This window comes from Dipodomys merriami, unplaced genomic scaffold (assembly GCF_024711535.1).
Source record: "Dipodomys merriami isolate MVZ:Mamm:240054 unplaced genomic scaffold, mDipMer1.0.p SCAF_33, whole genome shotgun sequence".
NCBI classification, from domain to species: Eukaryota; Metazoa; Chordata; class Mammalia; order Rodentia; family Heteromyidae; genus Dipodomys; species Dipodomys merriami.
This window is the reverse complement of record NW_027204826.1, coordinates 14,475,564-14,493,813: the sequence shown is the minus strand read 5'-3', so window position 1 is coordinate 14,493,813 and position 18,250 is coordinate 14,475,564. Positions and strand designations below refer to the sequence as shown.

At 41.1% G+C, this 18,250-nt stretch overlaps 1 protein-coding gene across 3 annotated transcripts in view; it reads left to right on the top strand.

The window, feature by feature from the left end:
- Chd2 (chromodomain helicase DNA binding protein 2) overlaps nt 1-18,250 on the top strand; it is an 83,068-nt gene that overhangs the window by 32,502 nt on the left and 32,316 nt on the right. For all 3 annotated transcript variants that reach the window (XM_070043182.1, XM_070043183.1, XM_070043180.1), the window contains 8 exons: nt 899-1,023; nt 3,124-3,340; nt 5,409-5,498; nt 6,458-6,648; nt 9,636-9,824; nt 11,680-11,842; nt 12,974-13,126; nt 15,380-15,451. In XM_070043182.1, coding sequence (XP_069899283.1) covers nt 899-1,023; nt 3,124-3,340; nt 5,409-5,498; nt 6,458-6,648; nt 9,636-9,824; nt 11,680-11,842; nt 12,974-13,126; nt 15,380-15,451 — 1,200 coding nt within the window. The remainder of the gene's footprint in view (nt 1-898; nt 1,024-3,123; nt 3,341-5,408; nt 5,499-6,457; nt 6,649-9,635; nt 9,825-11,679; nt 11,843-12,973; nt 13,127-15,379; nt 15,452-18,250) is intronic.

Below are 18,250 nucleotides of genomic sequence, written 5' to 3'. Positions count from 1 at the left end.
TGTGGAGGGTGAGAATGAAGAGTCAGACACTCATTACTAGGCATTTTACATAGTGGAGCTGAAGTTATACATGCCCTCATCAAAGGTAGGATGATGTCTCTATAGATACGCATAGTTAGATTTTGGCCAAACTAAATTGGCCACAGAATTCATATTTTTGTGTACATGGTAGAGACTGCCTTTCTTGAACTCTATTCTTCAAAACATTGTTGATAAAAAAGCATTTTTTCTTTAGAAAACTAAAGTAGATGGATTGCATTTCAGAATTTTAAAATCTTACTATTGCAATTACAGGATTACAACATTTACCATATTAGAGACCATTTTAATGTAAGCTGTAGACTAAGATGACATAAAGACAACTGTGGGAAGACTGCAGACTCTCATGCCATACAGCAAAAGTGATGTAATAATAAGGGGCTATTTAATATTCTACACAAACTTATTTACAAAAAGGAACAAGAGAAGTACAGGTTGTTCAATTTTAGGGTGAAATCTCGATTGTAGATGCTGAGAAAGGGGAGGTGGGAGTCAGCTGTGATTCTGATGTGAGAGTTATTTTTACAATACATCACTTGTGGCTAATAATGGAAGTGCAGCAGGGAGAACACTTTCTCACACCTGGCCTTTTTTTCTTTTTTTGTCAGTCATGGGGCTTGAACTCTGGGCCTGGACGCGATGAGCTCTTCAGCTCAAGGCTAGCACTCTACCCCTTGAGCCACAGCGCCACTTCAGTTTTCTGAGTGGTTTATTGGAAATAAGATTCTCACACATTTTACTGCTCTGGCTGGCTTTGAACCTTGATTCTCAGATCTCAGCCTCCTGAGTAGCTAGGATGACAGGTGTGAGCCACCGGTGCCCAGCTTACACCTGGCCTTTCTTAATCTCTGTTTTTCAGGCCCTGAAGCAAAGACCACGATTTGTAGCTTTAAAGAAACAGCCCACATACTTAGGAGGGGAAAATCTGGAGCTCCGAGACTATCAGCTAGAAGGCCTCAACTGGCTGGCGCATTCCTGGTGCAAGTAGGTAGAAAATGAGTTTGAAGCTCTCCTCAGTGTTTCTGGCATTTTGATTGCTATCTAACCCATGTAGACCTTCAAAGTTTAACCATGAACCCAGACAGACATGATACCTCTATTTGTGGAAATTCCTTCTCTCACGTGTAAGCACTTAATTTCAGTCTTTTAAAAAAATAGTAAAGCAGGGGCTGGGAAGGTAGCTCAGTGGTAGAGCGCTTGCCTTGCATGCATGAGGCCCTGGGTTCGATTCCTCAGCACCACATAAGCAAAAAGAAAAAAGCTGGAAGTGGCGCTGTGGCTCAACTGGTAGAGCATTAGCCTTGATCTGAATTGCTGAGGGACAGCGCCCAGGCCCAGAGTTCAGGCCCCACGACCGGACCCCCCCCCAAAAAAATAGTAAAGCAAAAATTTTTATTTTGTAATTCAACTATAGTCTAAAATAAGCTTTTTTAAATTTATATTTTTACTTATACTTATTTTTTTGTGATCCTGAAGTTTAAACTCAAGGACTTTTGCTTGTTAGGCCTGTTGAAGCCACTTAAAACATGCAGTTTTTTCCTCAACGCTGGAAAGAGGTGGTTTCTAGTTAGATTCATTTGTAATGACTGTTTCCGAAGCAAACCACTTGTTACTTTGTCCTGTAAAGTCTGATCCAATATTTAATATTAATTATGAAAATTGTGGCCCTTTAGTTGGTGTGACTGAGAACATGGGTCTCATATAACTGTTATGATTACGTGGAAATAAATGACTTTGCTTTCAGAGTGCCTCCTGATCTTTCTAAAGGATGGGTAAAAACTATGGGTGCAACAGGACTGACAGGGTCAGCACCCTTCATCCCCCTCCCTTGCAAGCCCTGAAGGCAGGCAGGAATGCTAGTTGCTGTGTGCAGCCAGGCTGAGCGCGAGGAGCCCCCAGCTGAAGGCAGCAAGCAGGAATCCAGAAGAGCAGAACCACTGAGCTGACAGCCTGAGAGCGGCCACATAAACAGCGGGGAGACCAAGACGCAGCACAAAGCTGCCAATGATGGGAGCAGATTGAGAGCTGTGAGGGTCCCGGGCAAGCCCACGTTTCCTGGGGTTAGGGAGGCGCTGAACCTGGAGTTCAGGGAGGACCCTGATCCAGACTTTTCTATTTTCTTTTTAAAAATGTCAAAAGATTTCATTATGCCACTTTCATATGTGTGTGTGAAGGTTCTTCTGCCATATTTATCCTCCTTCCCCTTCTCACTCAGCTACCCTCCAACAGAGCATGTTTAATTCCCTGCCACTCATTTTTTATATGAATTGTACTAAGGGTCCAGACTATAGTTTAAAGAGTTAAAAAAATGTAAACTTATGTCATACATAGATTCCTGATTTCCTGCCAAAGAGCTACTTTGTAATTCCCATAAATTTGCTAACTGGCTGTTTTTATTTTCAGTTTTTATCACATTTGAGCAATTTTTAAAAGTTAATACTGTATTGGAATCCATGAAAGCAATGTTTCTCAAACTGTGGTCCTCAGAATCCCTGCATCAGACTTCAAATTAATACCAAGAACCTGGAGTCCTTTTCTGGTTGTCCTTGCCCTAGGCCTAGAGTGAGGTCTAGGGATCTGATCCTTAGACATCCTCTGCTTAACCTATAGTTGGTTCATTTGGATAGAATGTTAAACACCTTGGGCATGGAGTGGAATGGAGAGATGAGCAGTTAGGGTGAGAGTTAGGGTTTAGGATACGCCAGCAGTCTGCTCATGGTGTTTGTATGGATAGAACTGAGGGTTACAGGCTTGTATACATCTATAATAAAAGCTGCCTTCTCTGTTAGAAGGGTTAGCCCCTGAATGGTTACATAATCCAGACCTCACTTGAAGATAAAGAATATATGTCTGACTAAACTTTGATAATCCTATTTCAAATATGCTTATAGATGACTTGTTCTGCCATCATGGCTTCTTTTATGTAGGAGTCTTTAATAATTGTAAATGAGGGGAAATGTGTCTAAGGCCCCATAGGCTGCCTTTCTCTGCTGTCAGTGTAAAGCACTGGTCTTGTTGGTATTTGTGCACACAGTTTGTTGGTGAACTAATGATTGTTTTGTTTTTACTTTTTTCTTACTGCAGAAATAACAGTGTAATCCTTGCTGATGAAATGGGCCTAGGGAAGACCATCCAGACCATATCATTCCTCTCCTACCTGTTCCACCAACACCAGCTGTATGGACCCTTTCTTATAGTCGTCCCTTTATCCACCCTCACCTCATGGCAGAGGGAGTTTGAAATCTGGGCACCAGAGATTAACGTAGTGGTTTACATAGGTGACCTGATGAGCAGAAATACGGTGTGTAAACAAAAAGAGTTGGGTTAGAATCTGTGTTATAAATGTATTTGGGAAACTGACCTAAGCCTTTTGTAGAATTATTTATAAAAATCTTCAGTGTGCTGTGTCCCCAATATTAGGATTTATGTGTATAACAAAGATGCAATGCAAATATGTTTTTTTTTTTTTGTCGGTCATGGGGCTTGAACTCCGGGCCTGGGCGCTGTCCCTCAGCTCTTCAGCTCAAGGCGAGCGCTCTACCACTTGAGCTACAGCGCCACTTCCGGTTTTCTGGTGGTTTATTGGAGATAGGAGTCTCACGGTCTCTCCTGCCCGGGCTGGCTTTGAACCGCGATCCTCAGATCTCAGCCTCCTGAGTAGCTAGGATTACAGGCGTGAGCCACCAGCGCCCTGCTGCAGATATGTTTTAAAACCTATGCATACTAGATTATAAAGAAAAAGGATAGAAGTATATGAATAGGAATCTCTCTCAGTTGGATTGCAGTGTTATTTTTCTTGTCTTGCAGTGTTAATTTTTTTTGTGTGGCACTTGAGATTGTATTTCTAAAACTGAATTGTATAAGATTGTAAACTGAGATTAATACCTTGTGAAAAGTTAATACAATTGCTGTTTTAGCAGAGAGATATAATAGTTGTTCTTTAGAATTGTTTCCCAACCTCTTAAAATGGTGACATAATATAACTTATAAGAAAAATGAAAGAAAATACCTTTAATGTGGTACCAAACTTCCATTTAGGCATCCTGAATTAGAACATGGTGACCTAAATTTATCTTTATTTAGCAAATCTTTTCTTGGTAATTACTAACTTTTTATAAAGTACTTGTTTTGGGAAGTTGGATGTATATTACTTGTAATCTTCTTGAGAGTATTCAGAGCTGATGGTGGTCTTTCCAGGTTACTGAGGAAGACATTGACATTGACTGAGAGAATCTGATCCTTGTCCCTAGGGCAGCTAGAGTATGGTAGCAATGGCATTGAGACATAGATGTATTTGGTCCCAGAGCTCTGTTCTTTGGCCATTTTATATAAACATGTCTCTGGGAGATTGCTTGTAGTAAGAGTAAGCCATCAGCAGTTTGTATGTATGCTGTTAACATTTTCTTACTTTCAAGTTTGTTTTTAGTAAACTATAATTAAAATGATCAAACTTGGGCTGGGGAGGTAGTTCACTGGTAGAGTATTTGCTTAGCATGCATGTGACCCTGGGTTTAATCCCCTGCACCTGGAGGGGAAAAATCATTGTTCTCCAAAAAGCATAGCAGATTTCATTCCCTTAATCATTTTCTAAGAAGATAGATGTTGTTTCATTAATTCATTAAAAAGATCATCTAGCAAAAAAACTTAACGATGATGAAAAACAGCTGTAATCATTCCTTCCAAAGGTGAAAGCAAATCAAGAAAGTAAATTAAGAAATTGTCCTGTTAGAGAGTTTTCTTTGCGTTCTCCACTCTAATTTTTGTCTGATCATTGTTCTGATTTCTAACTTTATTAGCCATTTTGTTTGCTGAGTACTGGCCATACTTCAGTGTGGATGCATTCGTTTTGTGTTTCTTACACTGACATTTTTGTTTATATGAAATTGCATTTTTATCCTGTAAGTCTTCCTTTCCTTTTTCTTGGGAGACCTGTCTATTCTGATTAATGAAATTTCTGATAGAACCAGAGGTTAGAATTTGTTTTACTTCTTAGTAAAAGTATTGCCCTACCTTGAGTAAGTAATGAAACTCTAGGTAGCAAGGAGATTCTAGGGACCTGAGAGATTACTATTTAGTTGAGTTCATCGAGAATTAATTGCTGATAAATAATATTCTTGGTAAGATATTTGAAGGGGGTCTGTTTATTTGAATTGGACAATGAAGTATTTACTGTTTAGTGATTCATATTTTAATTCTCTTACTGCTGTACAATTGGGTTATTTACGTCAGTCAGCTCAAATTGTACAGGCTATTCATTAAATTTTGATTGTTTTTTTTTATGTGGCATGTTCCTATTACATCTATCATGAGACTTGTTTGACAAAGAAGATTGAAATAGAAATTATCTTAAATACTGTTTTCTCTTTCAGATACGGGAATATGAATGGATTCATTCCCAAACCAAAAGATTGAAATTCAATGCACTTATAACAACATATGAGATCCTCTTAAAAGATAAGGTATGTGATTAGCCACTAAAAAGCTAAATGTGATTAGTAACTAAAAAGCTAAATCTTATTTAGTGTGACTTGTCTGAATAGTGGGGCCTGTGCCTTCCACTTGCCATTTTTCTTACTTGTTAAAAGCAAGCAAATGAGCAAACAAGTTCCTCAAAGCAATAAGATTACAAATAGAAATCAGGACCTTAAGTATTGAAGAGGAATTCATGTTGCCGAGTCCACTTGAATTATACCAGAAGACTGTATTTTGGCCAGTAAACTACCTGAAAATGATTGTAGTCAGGGAAACTGGGCTTGAATGCCATCTTGGGCATCTCCCATGTCATCATTGTTGAGGTATTTCTCTGGACGAGTTGATATGAATGGTTTCCTTTAAAACAGTTACGAAGTAATACATGTGGTAATAATTAGAGTAAATCAAATTCATTTTGGTAACTCTAGTATTTCTGTACTTCAGAGTTAAGATGGTAAATAGACAAGAAAAGAATCTTAGAATGCAAAAATCATGTGGGTATTTTATAGTTTTTGTTTTTATTTTATTTTATTTGTGAACATACTGTACAGAGGGGTTACAATTACATGGGCAGGATAATGCATACATTTCTTACCAAGCATTGCAGCCTCCTCCTTTGTTTACCCTTCACCTCCCTTCCCAGCCTCCCCCCTCCCCCCCATAGTTTTTGTTCTTGTTTTTGCTCAGCATACCAGTTTCTGTGTTCTTGCTTGGGACCTACAGTATTTCCTGGTTTAAGAGACTGCCCATACCTTTTAGATGACGAGGTGCTCTTTAGACACCAATCTGACAGTAAACAGAAGAGTCCTAATATATAAGTCAGTGAAGAATAAATGGGTCTTTGTGTACCTTTGTGATGGTATTTGTACAGAGCTAATTAATGCTTGAAAGCACTATTGGGTTTCTTTCTGACCTGGTGGCTCGTTCTGTTTTGTTTTCACTTCAGACTGTGCTGGGCAGTATTAACTGGGCCTTTCTGGGAGTGGATGAAGCCCATCGGTTGAAGAATGATGACTCTTTATTATATAAAACTCTGATTGATTTCAAGTCCAACCATAGGCTCCTGATTACGGGCACCCCTCTTCAGAATTCCCTCAAGGAGCTCTGGTCCTTGCTGCACTTTATTATGCCGGAGAAGTAAGCTCCTTCGTGTGTATTTCAAAAGATGCTAAATTTGTCTGAAACACCAGTGCTTTTTAACATTTTTAGTAGACCATAGGGAAAACAGATGGTATAGTTTGGGAAAGCAAAGCATTAAATGGAGGCAGAAACTTTAGTAAGAACTTCTGTAGGTGCAGAGGGCACACATATTAGCAGTTAAGGAGGAAAGCAAAGTACTGAAAGTTTGAGTTAAAGCATTTGGGAAATAATTGTTAGGTAGGAAACAGGAGGCCTCTTCATTGGTGTATTAGGTAATCAATGTATTCAAAAGGATGTCAACAAGGTATAAAGTTGGACTAGTGTTAAAATACTAATACAAATATTTGAGAACAGAGAATCAGTTATAGATTTTATTGATCCACTTAGTAAAAGAAGTATGCAATATCTAGTACATTTTTTATTATTTATTTGTACTTTTTTGTTTGTGTTTATTATTAAATGTTTTTTTTTTCCTTTTCTTTTTGTGATGGGGCTTTAGCCCAAGACATTGTACTTGCCAGGCAAGTGCTTTTGCCACTGATCTACATCCCAGCCCTTTCTTTATATTTTATGATTAGTACATTTTTATTTTATTTATTTATTTTTTTGCTTGTTTGTTTTTTGGGTCCAGTTGTGGGGCCTGAACTCTGGGCCTGGGCGCTGTCCCTCAGCTTTTCAGCTCAAGGCTAGCGCTCTACCATTTGAGCCACAGCGCCACTTCTGGCTTTTTTCTTTTTGCTTATGTGGTGCTGAGGAATCAAACCCAGGGCCTTATGCATGCAAGGCAAGCGCTCTACCACTGAGCCAACTTCCTAGCCCATGATTAGTACATTTTGATAGGTGAGATGGTATATACACTTCATAAAAGTTTAAGTTGTCTTGTAGAGTACAGTGATAGCTTAGAATGAAACCCAAATTTTTATTCTTGGTAGCACTGTACCTCATATCACCTGTTCTATTAAATACCGTGCTTCGCCATTCTGATCCCTTTCTTTCTTTTTTTCTTTTTCTTCTGTCACCTGGAATGCTCTTTTTTCACATGACTGCCACTTGCATTCTCACCTAGGCTTGTATGATCCACCTCTTCTCAGAGGTCTTCCTGGACCTCCTCGACTCACTCGTCAGTACCCCGTCTAGCATGTCTCTTTGTTTCACTGTGCTTGTGAAAATACTAGGGATCTTGTTGCTTTAATCAGCACTGGTTCACATAGCCTGGACTTGTACCTGGCTTGAAGTAAACAATTCAGTTAGAAGTTATGCACATAATTTAGATACATAATTTATGTTTAACTTTTAGAAACTACCTGCTGTTTTCAGAAGTGACTGTACAGTGCACATTCCCAGCAGAAATGCTGGAAGGTTCTAGTTCTCTATGTCATCACCAGAACTTGGGTCGTTTGTCTTTGAATTCAGCCATTCTGGTAGTTTGTGCCTCTTGTTGGCTTCAGTCATTTCCATGATGACTGATGATGTGTAGTTGTTTGCCACTTATTCATTGGCTATTTGGGTATCCGTAGTGAAATATCTGTTCTGATTTTTTGCCATTAAAAAAACTGTATTTACTGGGTGCTAGAGGCTCATGCTTATAATCCTCGTTACTTAGGAAGCTGAGGTCTGAGGATCTAGACTTAAGGCCAGCCCACACAGAAAAGTTCTAGAAAATCTTATCTCCACTCACCAGCAAAAGGCCAGAGGTGGAGGTGTAGCTCAAGTGGTAGAATGGTATCCTTGAGTGAGAAAGCTGCAAGCAAGAGCTTGAGCATGTGTTCTCACACACACACAGAGCCATACTCACAAAATGCTGGTATATGTGCATGTGTACACACACACACACACACACACACACACACAAACACACACACACACACACACAAACACACAAACACACACACACACTCACAAAATGTTTCTTTTATTGTGTGCTGAAGACTTTTTCCTTTTATTTTGGACAGTTGTGGGGCTTGAACTCTGAGCCTGGGCGCTGTCCCTGAGCTCTTCAGCTCAAGGCTAGTGCTCTACCAATTGAGCCACAGTGCTACTTCTGGTTTTTTGGTGGTTAATTGGAGATAAGAGTCTCATGGACTTTCCTGCCTGGGCTGGCTTTGAACTGTGATCCTTAGATCTTAGCCTCCTGGGTAGCTAGGATTATAGATGTGAGCCACCAGTGCCTTTTAAAAAGTATTATAGATATAAATGCTTTATTAACATATCCTTGGCAAATATTTTGTTCCAGTGTTTAGCTTGTTCATTTACTTAGATTTTTTTTTTTTTTTTTTTGGGTCCGGTTGTGGGCCCTGAACTCTGGGCCTGGGCACTTTCTCTCAGCTCTTCAGCTCAAGGCTAGCGCTCTACCACTTGAGCCACAGCACCACTTCCGGCTTTTTTCTTTTTGCTTATGTGGTGCTGAGGAATCGAACCCAGGGCCTGAGGCATGCAAGGCAAGCACTCTACCACTTAGCCACCTTCCCAGCCCCAGATTTTTTTTAATTTAGAAAATATTTTGTTAGTTTCTAAAATCTACAGTTCTAAAACCTATAATTTTTTTACTCAAGAGCTAGTTCTAGATAAATTTTGTCTTTTTCTCCTAATACCATTAGGCCTGCTTGCCTGCTTGCCTGCCTGCTTGCTTGCTTGCTTGCTTTCTCTCTCTCTCTCTCTCTCTTTCTTTTTCTTTCTTCCCTCCCTCCCTCCCTCTCCCTCCCTCCCTCTCCCCCTCCCTCCCCCTCTTTCTTTCTTTCTTTCTTTCCTTTCTTTCTTTCTTTCTTTCTTTCTTTTCTTTCTTTCTTTCTTTCTTTCTTTCTTTCTTTCTTTCTTTCTTTCTTTCTTTCTTTCTTTCTTTCTTTCTTTCTTTCTTTCTTTCTTTCTTTCTTTCTTTCTTTCTTTCTTTCTTTCCCCTTACCCATTCATTTCCTTCTAGAAGAAAGTTATAAAAATGACTTTGCCATATGTGTAACTAAGTAACACTTGGACTCTTTTGTCCCTAGGTTTGAGTTCTGGGAAGACTTTGAAGAAGACCATGGGAAAGGGAGGGAGAATGGCTACCAGAGTCTTCATAAGGTGCTAGAGCCGTTCCTTCTCCGGAGAGTCAAGAAAGATGTGGAGAAATCTCTGCCTGCCAAAGTGGAACAGATTCTCAGAGTGGAGATGTCTGCTCTTCAGAAGCAGTATTACAAGTAAGTGACTTCATGTTGGTTGACCTTAAAGGCAATGATCAGTGCCATAGATCCATTAGTTAGGCAAGGCACGGAAACTTGGTTCTTTGTATAGTGACATCTCAACATAAATAGAAATTTAAATTTAGTCAAACACATACAGAAACATGTGCACAAAGTTTTTTTTTCCCTTTGGGTAACCAAGAAATTACACAGTGCTTTTCATTATATGAATGGACTGAATTATATGTTAATTGTTAGTACGAATGCACCTGCCCATATTCACCCGATCACTAAGCTTCTGCCGTGTACCAGGTGGTATGCTAAATATTGGGGATGGAAAGATGAATGGGACACATGCCTGCTGGGGGCCTTGTGTGGCACAGGAGACAGACCAGGGCTAAGTCATTATGCCACGTTGTTGTTTGACACTGTAGGCATGGGCAGAGCTTGTGTGGCTTCAGCGTGTTTGCTTACCTCTGTACTATTTGAAGGCGAGTACCTTGTTCCTTTTTAGTATTTCAAGTGGCATGGATAACATGTTTGGTTTAGACTACACGATATTAAAAATCCAAATATTGGTTTATAATGTACTTAGAATGGTCTGTCAGATTTTAATTTTCAAAATTACCTGACCATATCGACTTTATTTACTTACCATATGTGTGGTGCTAGAGATCAATCCCAGTGTGTTAGGAAGTCATTCCACACTGTACTTCACCTGGAGCCTCTCAAGTTTGTTTGTTGTTGTTTAGGCAGTACTGGGGTTGCTAGGCAAGTACCCTTATCACTTGAGGTATACTTATATTCCAAGAAATACTCTTGAATCATGCAGACTTCAGCCATAATCTTTATTTTCCATTTATTCATGCTTGTGTACACACCCTCTTAAGTTTATATATGTGTAACTGCTAATATCTAAGTATGTGTATCTCTATGTATGGAGTCACAAGTAAATATATGTGTTATTTATATATATCCTTCCATCCATCTGTTGAGAGTTATTTAGTATTCTGTGTTCAACATGAGTGAACTGTCCACTAGAGTCCTTAACATTTCGGTTTTTACTGGAGATGTGAAGTACCACTAGTGACATGGGATATAGAGAAAAGCCTCTACTTTTGTGGTGCCAGTACTGGAGCTTGAGCTCAGGACCTCTTGCACTTGCTTAACTTTTTTTGCTCAGGCTAGGACTCTACTATCAAGTGAGTTGCATCTCCACTACTACTACTACTACTACTACTACTACTACTACTTGTTTTTCCTTCCTCCCTCCCTCCCTCCCTCCCTCCCTCCCTCCCTCCTTCCCTCCCTCCCTCCCTTCCTTTCCTTCTTTCCTTTTTCCCTTCCTTTTTTCCTTCTTTCCTTCCTTCTCTCTCCTCCTCCTCCACCTCTTTTTTTTTTTTTTTTTTTTGCCAGTTCTGGGGCTTGAACTCAGGGTCTGGGTACTGTCTCTGAGCTTCTTTTTGCTCAAGACTAGAGCCCATGGAAGTGGCGCTGTAGCTCAAGTGGTAGAGCGCTCGCCTTGAGCTGAAGAGCTGAGGGACAGCGCCCAGGCCCAGAGTTCAAGCCCCATGACCGACAAAAAAAAAAAAAAAAGACTAGAGCCCTCTTTTTTTTTTTTTTTTTTTTAATTGGAGATGAGTCTCTTGCATTTGTGTTGCCAAGCTGGCTTTGAACCTTGATAATCACTTTGCAACCTCATGGGTAGATAAGATTGTAGGCATGAGTCACTGGCTCCCAGCTTTCTCTACTTTCTAACTTTCGTAGATCTCTTTTTGTTTTTGGTTTTCAGTAAGTTTTTTTTTTTTTTTTTAAATCTTCTGGTATCTATACTATTTGAGTCTAATTGCATCATTATAACTTTATTTTACAGATGGATTCTAACTAGGAATTACAAAGCTCTTGCCAAAGGAACTAGAGGCAGCACCTCTGGTTTCCTTAACATCGTGATGGAATTGAAAAAGTGCTGCAACCACTGCTATCTGATTAAGGCCCCAGAAGAGAATGAAAGGGAGAACGGGCAGGAAGTTCTTCAGGTGTGTACTGCCTCTTATTCATGACCACTTCCTCACAATCAAGTTTGCTTCTGTGGATGCTTTTATCAAAGGGTTGTTTTCTTCATTAATGCCCCTTGAAAAAGCATCAAGAGAAGCTAAAATTAGAGAAAAACTGCATATGGTGGTGTACACCTGTAATCTTAGCCCTTGAGAGGCAGGGAAGGAGGATTGCTAATTCAAAGCCAGCCTAGGCTACACAGCAGGATACTTTCTCTCTGTCTCTCTCTCTCTCTCCTTGCCCCCCATGCCCATGAGAGAGAGGTGGATCACAGTTTAAGGCCAGGTAGGCATGAAAGTTCGAAATATTCCATCTTAACCAGTGGCTTGGTGCAGTGCTTTATGTTTGTCTCCCACTGGCAGAGGAAAGCACAAATAGGAGGACTGTAGTTCAGGCCAGCCCAAATGTACAGCAAGACCTTTCTTTTTTTTTGGTCAGTCGTGGGGCTTGAACTCTGGCCCTGGGCACTGTCCCTCAAGTCTTCAGTTCAAGGCTAGCGCTCTACCACTTGAGTCACAGTGCCACTTCCAGCCTTTTCTGTTTATATAGTGCTAAGGAATCGAACCCAGGGCCTCATGCATGCGAGGCAAGCACTCTACCACTAGGCCACCTTCCCAGCCCCAGAAAGACCTTTCTTAAGAATAACAGATTAGGGCTGGGAAGGTGGCTCAGTGGTATAGCACTTGCCTTGCATGCCTGAGGCCCTGGGTTCCATTCCTTAGCACCACATAAGCAAAAAGAAAAAAAGCCAGAAGTGGCACTGTGGCTCAAGTGGTAGAGTGCTAGCCTTGAGCTAAAGAGCAAGGGATAGCGCCCAGACCCAGAGTTCAGGCCCCACGACTGGACCCCCCCCCCCAAAAAAAAAAAAAAACAGATTAAACAAAAGCACGGGCTGGTGGAGTGGCTCAAGTGTCTAAATGTCTGCTTAACAAATGTGCATTACAAATGTGCATTACAAAATGTGGCCCTGGGTTCAACCTGCTAAACAAAAAAGAAAACAAAAATCAAACAGATGAGGAAAGTTAAGTTAGGAGCAAAATCTGGAAAGTATAGCACCACAGACATTAAGGCTGTTATCTATTTGAATGATTGGAGTCTCTTTTAAATCCCAGTCCCTGGTCCGGAGCAGCGGGAAGCTAATTCTGTTAGACAAACTGCTGACAAGACTTCGAGAAAGGGGGAACCGTGTCCTTATTTTCTCCCAGATGGTGAGGATGCTGGACATCCTGGCAGAGTACCTGACTATCAAGCATTACCCTTTCCAGGTGAGGTAGCCCAGTGATTCTGCTCCCAAGTGTACTCTCTGTCTCTCTGTGGAATACTTTGCTTGTTAAAGTACAGAAGTTTCTTGTTTGGAAATAAATTGAGACAACGTTTCCAAGAAGGTCTCAAATTTTCTTTTCTCTATTTTATTTTTATTTACTTTATAATATGCTTCATACATTCTATTTTCTATAATGAAAACATTAAACAGGGCTGGGAAGGTGGCTCAGTGGTACAGTGCTTGCCTTGCATGCCTGAGGCCCTGGGTTCGATTCCTCAGCAACAAATAAGCAAAAAGAAAAAAGCTGGAAGTGGCGCTGTGGCTCAAGTGGTAGAGCGCTAGCCTTGAGCTGAAGAGCTGAGGGACAGCGCCCAGGCCCAGAGTTCAGGCCCCAGGACCGGACCCAAAAAAAGAAAAAAGAAAACATTAAACAATTATGTGAGTGTGAAGACTATTTTCTCTAGGACAGGGTAAAGAAGATAAATGGAAAGAAAAGAGTATAAGGAAAGCTATTTATTAGATGGTGTCTTTTTGTTATTGTTGATGTAGGAGCTTTAGCTTGGACCATTGGATATATTGTTTGTATCCCTATGGTATCCCTAGAGAGAGCATGTTCTTGGCCATGTCCCTAGCCTGAAGGACACTTGTTTTTAATTTTTGATGGAGCTGGGGTTGAACTCAGGATCTTGAGCGTGCTGGACAGGTGCTAGCCCTGGATCACACCCCCATCCTTAGGTGGCATCTTATCTATCTAAGATTATAGTCAAAGCAGAGAGGAGAAATTGTGAACCTGATTCTAGAGCCTGGGTTCTAGAAAGAAAGGACCTGATTCTAGAGCCTGGGTTCTAGAAAGAAAGGGAAGGAGAGGCGGCAGTGTTACAGATGTTATAGACTAACAGAGTCTCATCACAGCAGTCTTTGGATGTAAGCTTAATGCTGTGGTGTCTTGCGGACAGTTGTCTCTCAGTGCTTCTGATTGCTGTGAGCTTTCATTTCTATGTAGTACAATCTCTTGTAAATCAAGAATACATGTCTCCTCACTCCAGGGTGAGCTGGGTGCTACAGGTCTGTCATGTCTAATCAGTGGCTTAGGGAATTGTGTAAATGTTCTCTATTAATGGGAATGCTAAAAGGAGAGCATATGGATTTCCTGGTTTTAAATATAGTCTGTGACCTGCCTTTTAAAAGTACTTTTGGTTCAGTTCCTGAGAGAGCAATTAAGAAGGAACTTCCTGTGTGAGTGTGTTGGTTTGAAGGCAGGTGGCTGGGTTTGAGGGCAGAGCTGGGGGGAGATGCTAAGTCGCAGCCAGCTAGTCACCTCTGGGTCAGTTTGTTCATTTCAAGTGCAGACTCCAGGGGGACGAGATGTGACAATGATTTTACATAGTGAGAAGTATTTTATATGTTAGCATAGTCACACTTCATTATTTGGTTTATGTTTATTAAATGATTTTACTGTGCTGGAACTGACCTGTGCTCTGAGAAGAGAATTCTGAACACCAGTGAATGTTGAGGCTTTTTTTTTTTTGGCCAGTCGTGGACCTGAACTCTGGGCCTAGGCGCTGTCCCTCAGCTCTTCAGCTCAATGCGAGTGCTCTACCGGTTGAGCCACAGCGCCACTTCCGGCTTTTTCTGTTTATGTGGTACTGAGGAATCGAACTCAGGGCCTCATGCAAGCAAGGCAAGCACTCTACCACTGAGCCACCTTCCCAGCCCTGTTGAGGCTCTTTTAAGTGGATGGTGTAGCTTGAATAGTTTGTTCTGATTTCTAATTTTCAGAAAAGTTGGGATAGCTGATCAGTTAACTTATCATTTTCAGTGTTTCAGCCAAATAGTTTCCAAGAAATGAGAATAGATTCTTGGTTTTGTATAGCACTTACTGGTGATATTTTTAGTCATATTACTTATGAAATACTACTTTTCTGCTGGAGCTATAATTAGTAGGCAGCCAGTCATACTATTTCTCAGTCACGCAGGCCGGGTTTTCTTCTTTCTCCATATAGGTTCTAATAGGCATTCTGATTCTTGGGTTAATCTTTGAATTAGAAGCTTCTGACCTTGAGTTTGTAACTGGAGAGCTCAGGTCACGTAGCATATGCTGTTTCTGCATAGTCCCTTTAGAGCCCTCTGCCAGTGCATTCCAGTTATTTTTACCCAGTGGGTGTTGGGACGATACAGGTTGTAAGCACGATGTTGTATGCTGAGTGTAGTTGATCTTCCTACCATATGATTTCCTTATGGTTTACTTTTACAGCGTCTGGATGGTTCTATCAAGGGAGAAATCCGAAAGCAGGCACTGGATCACTTCAATGCAGATGGATCTGAGGTATGCTATATGTGGCTTTATTGTTTTTGCAATTTGGGCTCTGTATCGAGGAACAAGTCTTTCCAGCCGAGTGTATTTTTTTTTTCCAGAAACCTCACTGTGGTGGTTTTGGCACCACTGAGATTTTAACTAAAGGGCTTTGTGCTTGCTAGGAGCTCTCACTTGAGTTATGGCTCAAACATTCTCTCCATCCCTCCTTTGTGTTCTTTTGGGTATGTTTTCAGACATGATCCTCCTACCTTTACCTCCCACATAGCTGGGATCATAGGCATGGCTTATTGATTGAATAACTGGCCTCTTTTAAATCTCTGGGGTTATAGACATGAACCAAAGTGCCCAGCCCCCTATCTTGAGAAAGGAATGAGTAATCCCTGGTAGAAATCTTACTTGTCTTTCCATCAGAGCATATTCATGTTTGCTTTGCTCCTCGGATCTAGATTAATTAAGGATACTTTTCTGGGAGCTTCTAGATACCATGTATATATACTTGGAAGCATAGCAAGTCAAGAGTGGGAGAGGCTGGCCAGTAGGATTAGTTTTGATGAGTGTGTGTTACATCAGAAGGTTCTGATTGGTTATTTTTGGTTCAAACTAAAGTTTGAACAGTGTGTTTGCTAAGTTGTGTGGTGGGGATCATGGGATGGTGGGGCTTAATGTTCTTTAACTCTTCAATTGCCAAGTGTCCCACTTGGATTGACATTGTAAAGTATTTTGTTTTGGGCACCCCTGTATTAGAACTGCTTAAAACAGATTGGAAACTGATTCCATCGCAGTGTGAACATAGCAGATTTTCATAGGACAGGGAATTTGAAAGTTGTAGGGGAGAAGTACCTTAATGGGAATAAAACTATAATAATGTACAGTAATGGAACCTGCGATAGTGGAAGCTGCTGAGGGAACCCAGAAGCAGAACAGAAAGTATTTTTTTGAAAGAGTATCAATTTCTGGTGCCTTGGCTACTATGTTTTTTAAGTCAGTAGAGCAGATTTAGCATGCTTCCAGAGAGCTTTAAGAACTGTTGGGCTAGGCCGGGCGCTGGTGGCTCACGCCTGTAATCCTAGCTACTCAGGAGGCTGAGATCTGAGGATCGCGGTTCAAAGCCAGCCCGGGCAGGAGAGACCGTGAGACTCCTATCTCCAATAAACCACCAGAAAACCGGAAGTGGCGCTGTAGCTCAAGTGGTAGAGCGCTCGCCTTGAGCTGAAGAGCTGAGGGACAGCGCCCAGGCCCAGAGTTCAAGCCCCACGGCCGACAAAAAAAAAAAAAAAAAAAAAAAAAGAACTGTTGGGCTGGGAAGTTGGCTCAGTGGTAGAGTGCTTGCCTCATATGTGTGAGGTCTTGGGTTTGATTCTTCAGCACCACATAAGCAGAAAAAGCTGGAAGTGGCGCTGTGGCTCAAGTTGTAGTGCACTAGCCTTGAGCTGAAGAGCTGAGGGACAGCACCCAGGCCCAGAGTTCAGGCCCCACCACCAGCCAAAAAAAAAAAGAATTGCAATGCCTCTTCTGTTATTACATCATGATCTGCCTTCTGCCTCTACATTTGTACATAGGGATGCTAGTACCTGGTACTTCTGTAGCCCAGGACATCCCTTTGGGCATCTCTCTCTTCAGGATGAGGAGTTGTAAAAGCACTGGGTATCACACAGTCCTCATCCTTCTTTCTCTCTGTTTCTTCAGCTGTGAAACTCCAGTGATTTCAAAACTAGTTCACATTGTTCCCTTGGGATTTGGGAACAAACATGAAGTGTTGGTAGCATTGCTTGACACTCAGTAAGCACCATCTGTTTTTATTGTATAGTATATCTGAAGGTGATTTTGTGTTGTTTGTAGTTTGAGATAGCATGGATTGAATGCTGCCTGTTGTTCTCAGAAAAAATCCTAAAGTTGCATCTTGAGAAGTTTTCATTCAATTTCTCCTCCCTTCATCCCCCCCCCCCCCCCAAGTTCTGGTCCTTGAACACAGGGTGCTGTCCCTGAGCTTCTTTTGCTCAAGTCTAGTGATGTACCACTTGAGACACAGTATGACTTCTGGCTTTTTCTGAGTAATTTATTGCAGATAAGAGTCTCATGGACTTTTCTGCTTGGTCTGGCTTTGAACCATAATCCTCAGATCTCAGGCTCTCCAGTAGCTAGGATTACAGAGGTGACCCACCAGCGCCAGCTAGACATAAGATTTTAATAGAGCAGTAGTTCACTGAGGGTTACATACTGCATCATCACCCCTGCTGATTATTATTGAGTGGAATTATTTAAATTTCTTGAGGCAGCTATCTCCTTTTGAATTCTATGGTCTAATGCTATTGAATGAAACTATTAGGACATGGAGACTTTCTTTTTATGCTGGTCCTGGAGCTTGAACTCAGGGCCTGTCCCTTTGTGTTTTTGTTCTAGGCTAGTGGTCTAACCATATGAGCCACAGCACCACTTCTGACTTTTTTGGTGGTTAACTGGAGATAAGAGTCTCATGAACTTTTTTGCCTAGGCTGGCTTTGAATCGTGATTCCCAGATCTCAGCCTCCCAAGTAGTTAGGATTATAGGTTTGAGCCACCAGCACCCAGTAAGAGGGTAGAGACTTTTTCATTGTGTCTCTGTGTGTACCTTAGGCATACCAGCTTACTAAACTATCCATTTTTGAGAGCTACCTCTGCCTACATAGCATCAGCTTTTGAGAGACATGATTAGCTTCTCATAAGATCCTCATCTTTTATCCTTTTTGACTCTGATTACATGGAGATTTTTTTTTTTTCTTTTTGTGTCAGTCATGGGGCTTGAACTCTGGGCCTTGGCATTGTCCCTGA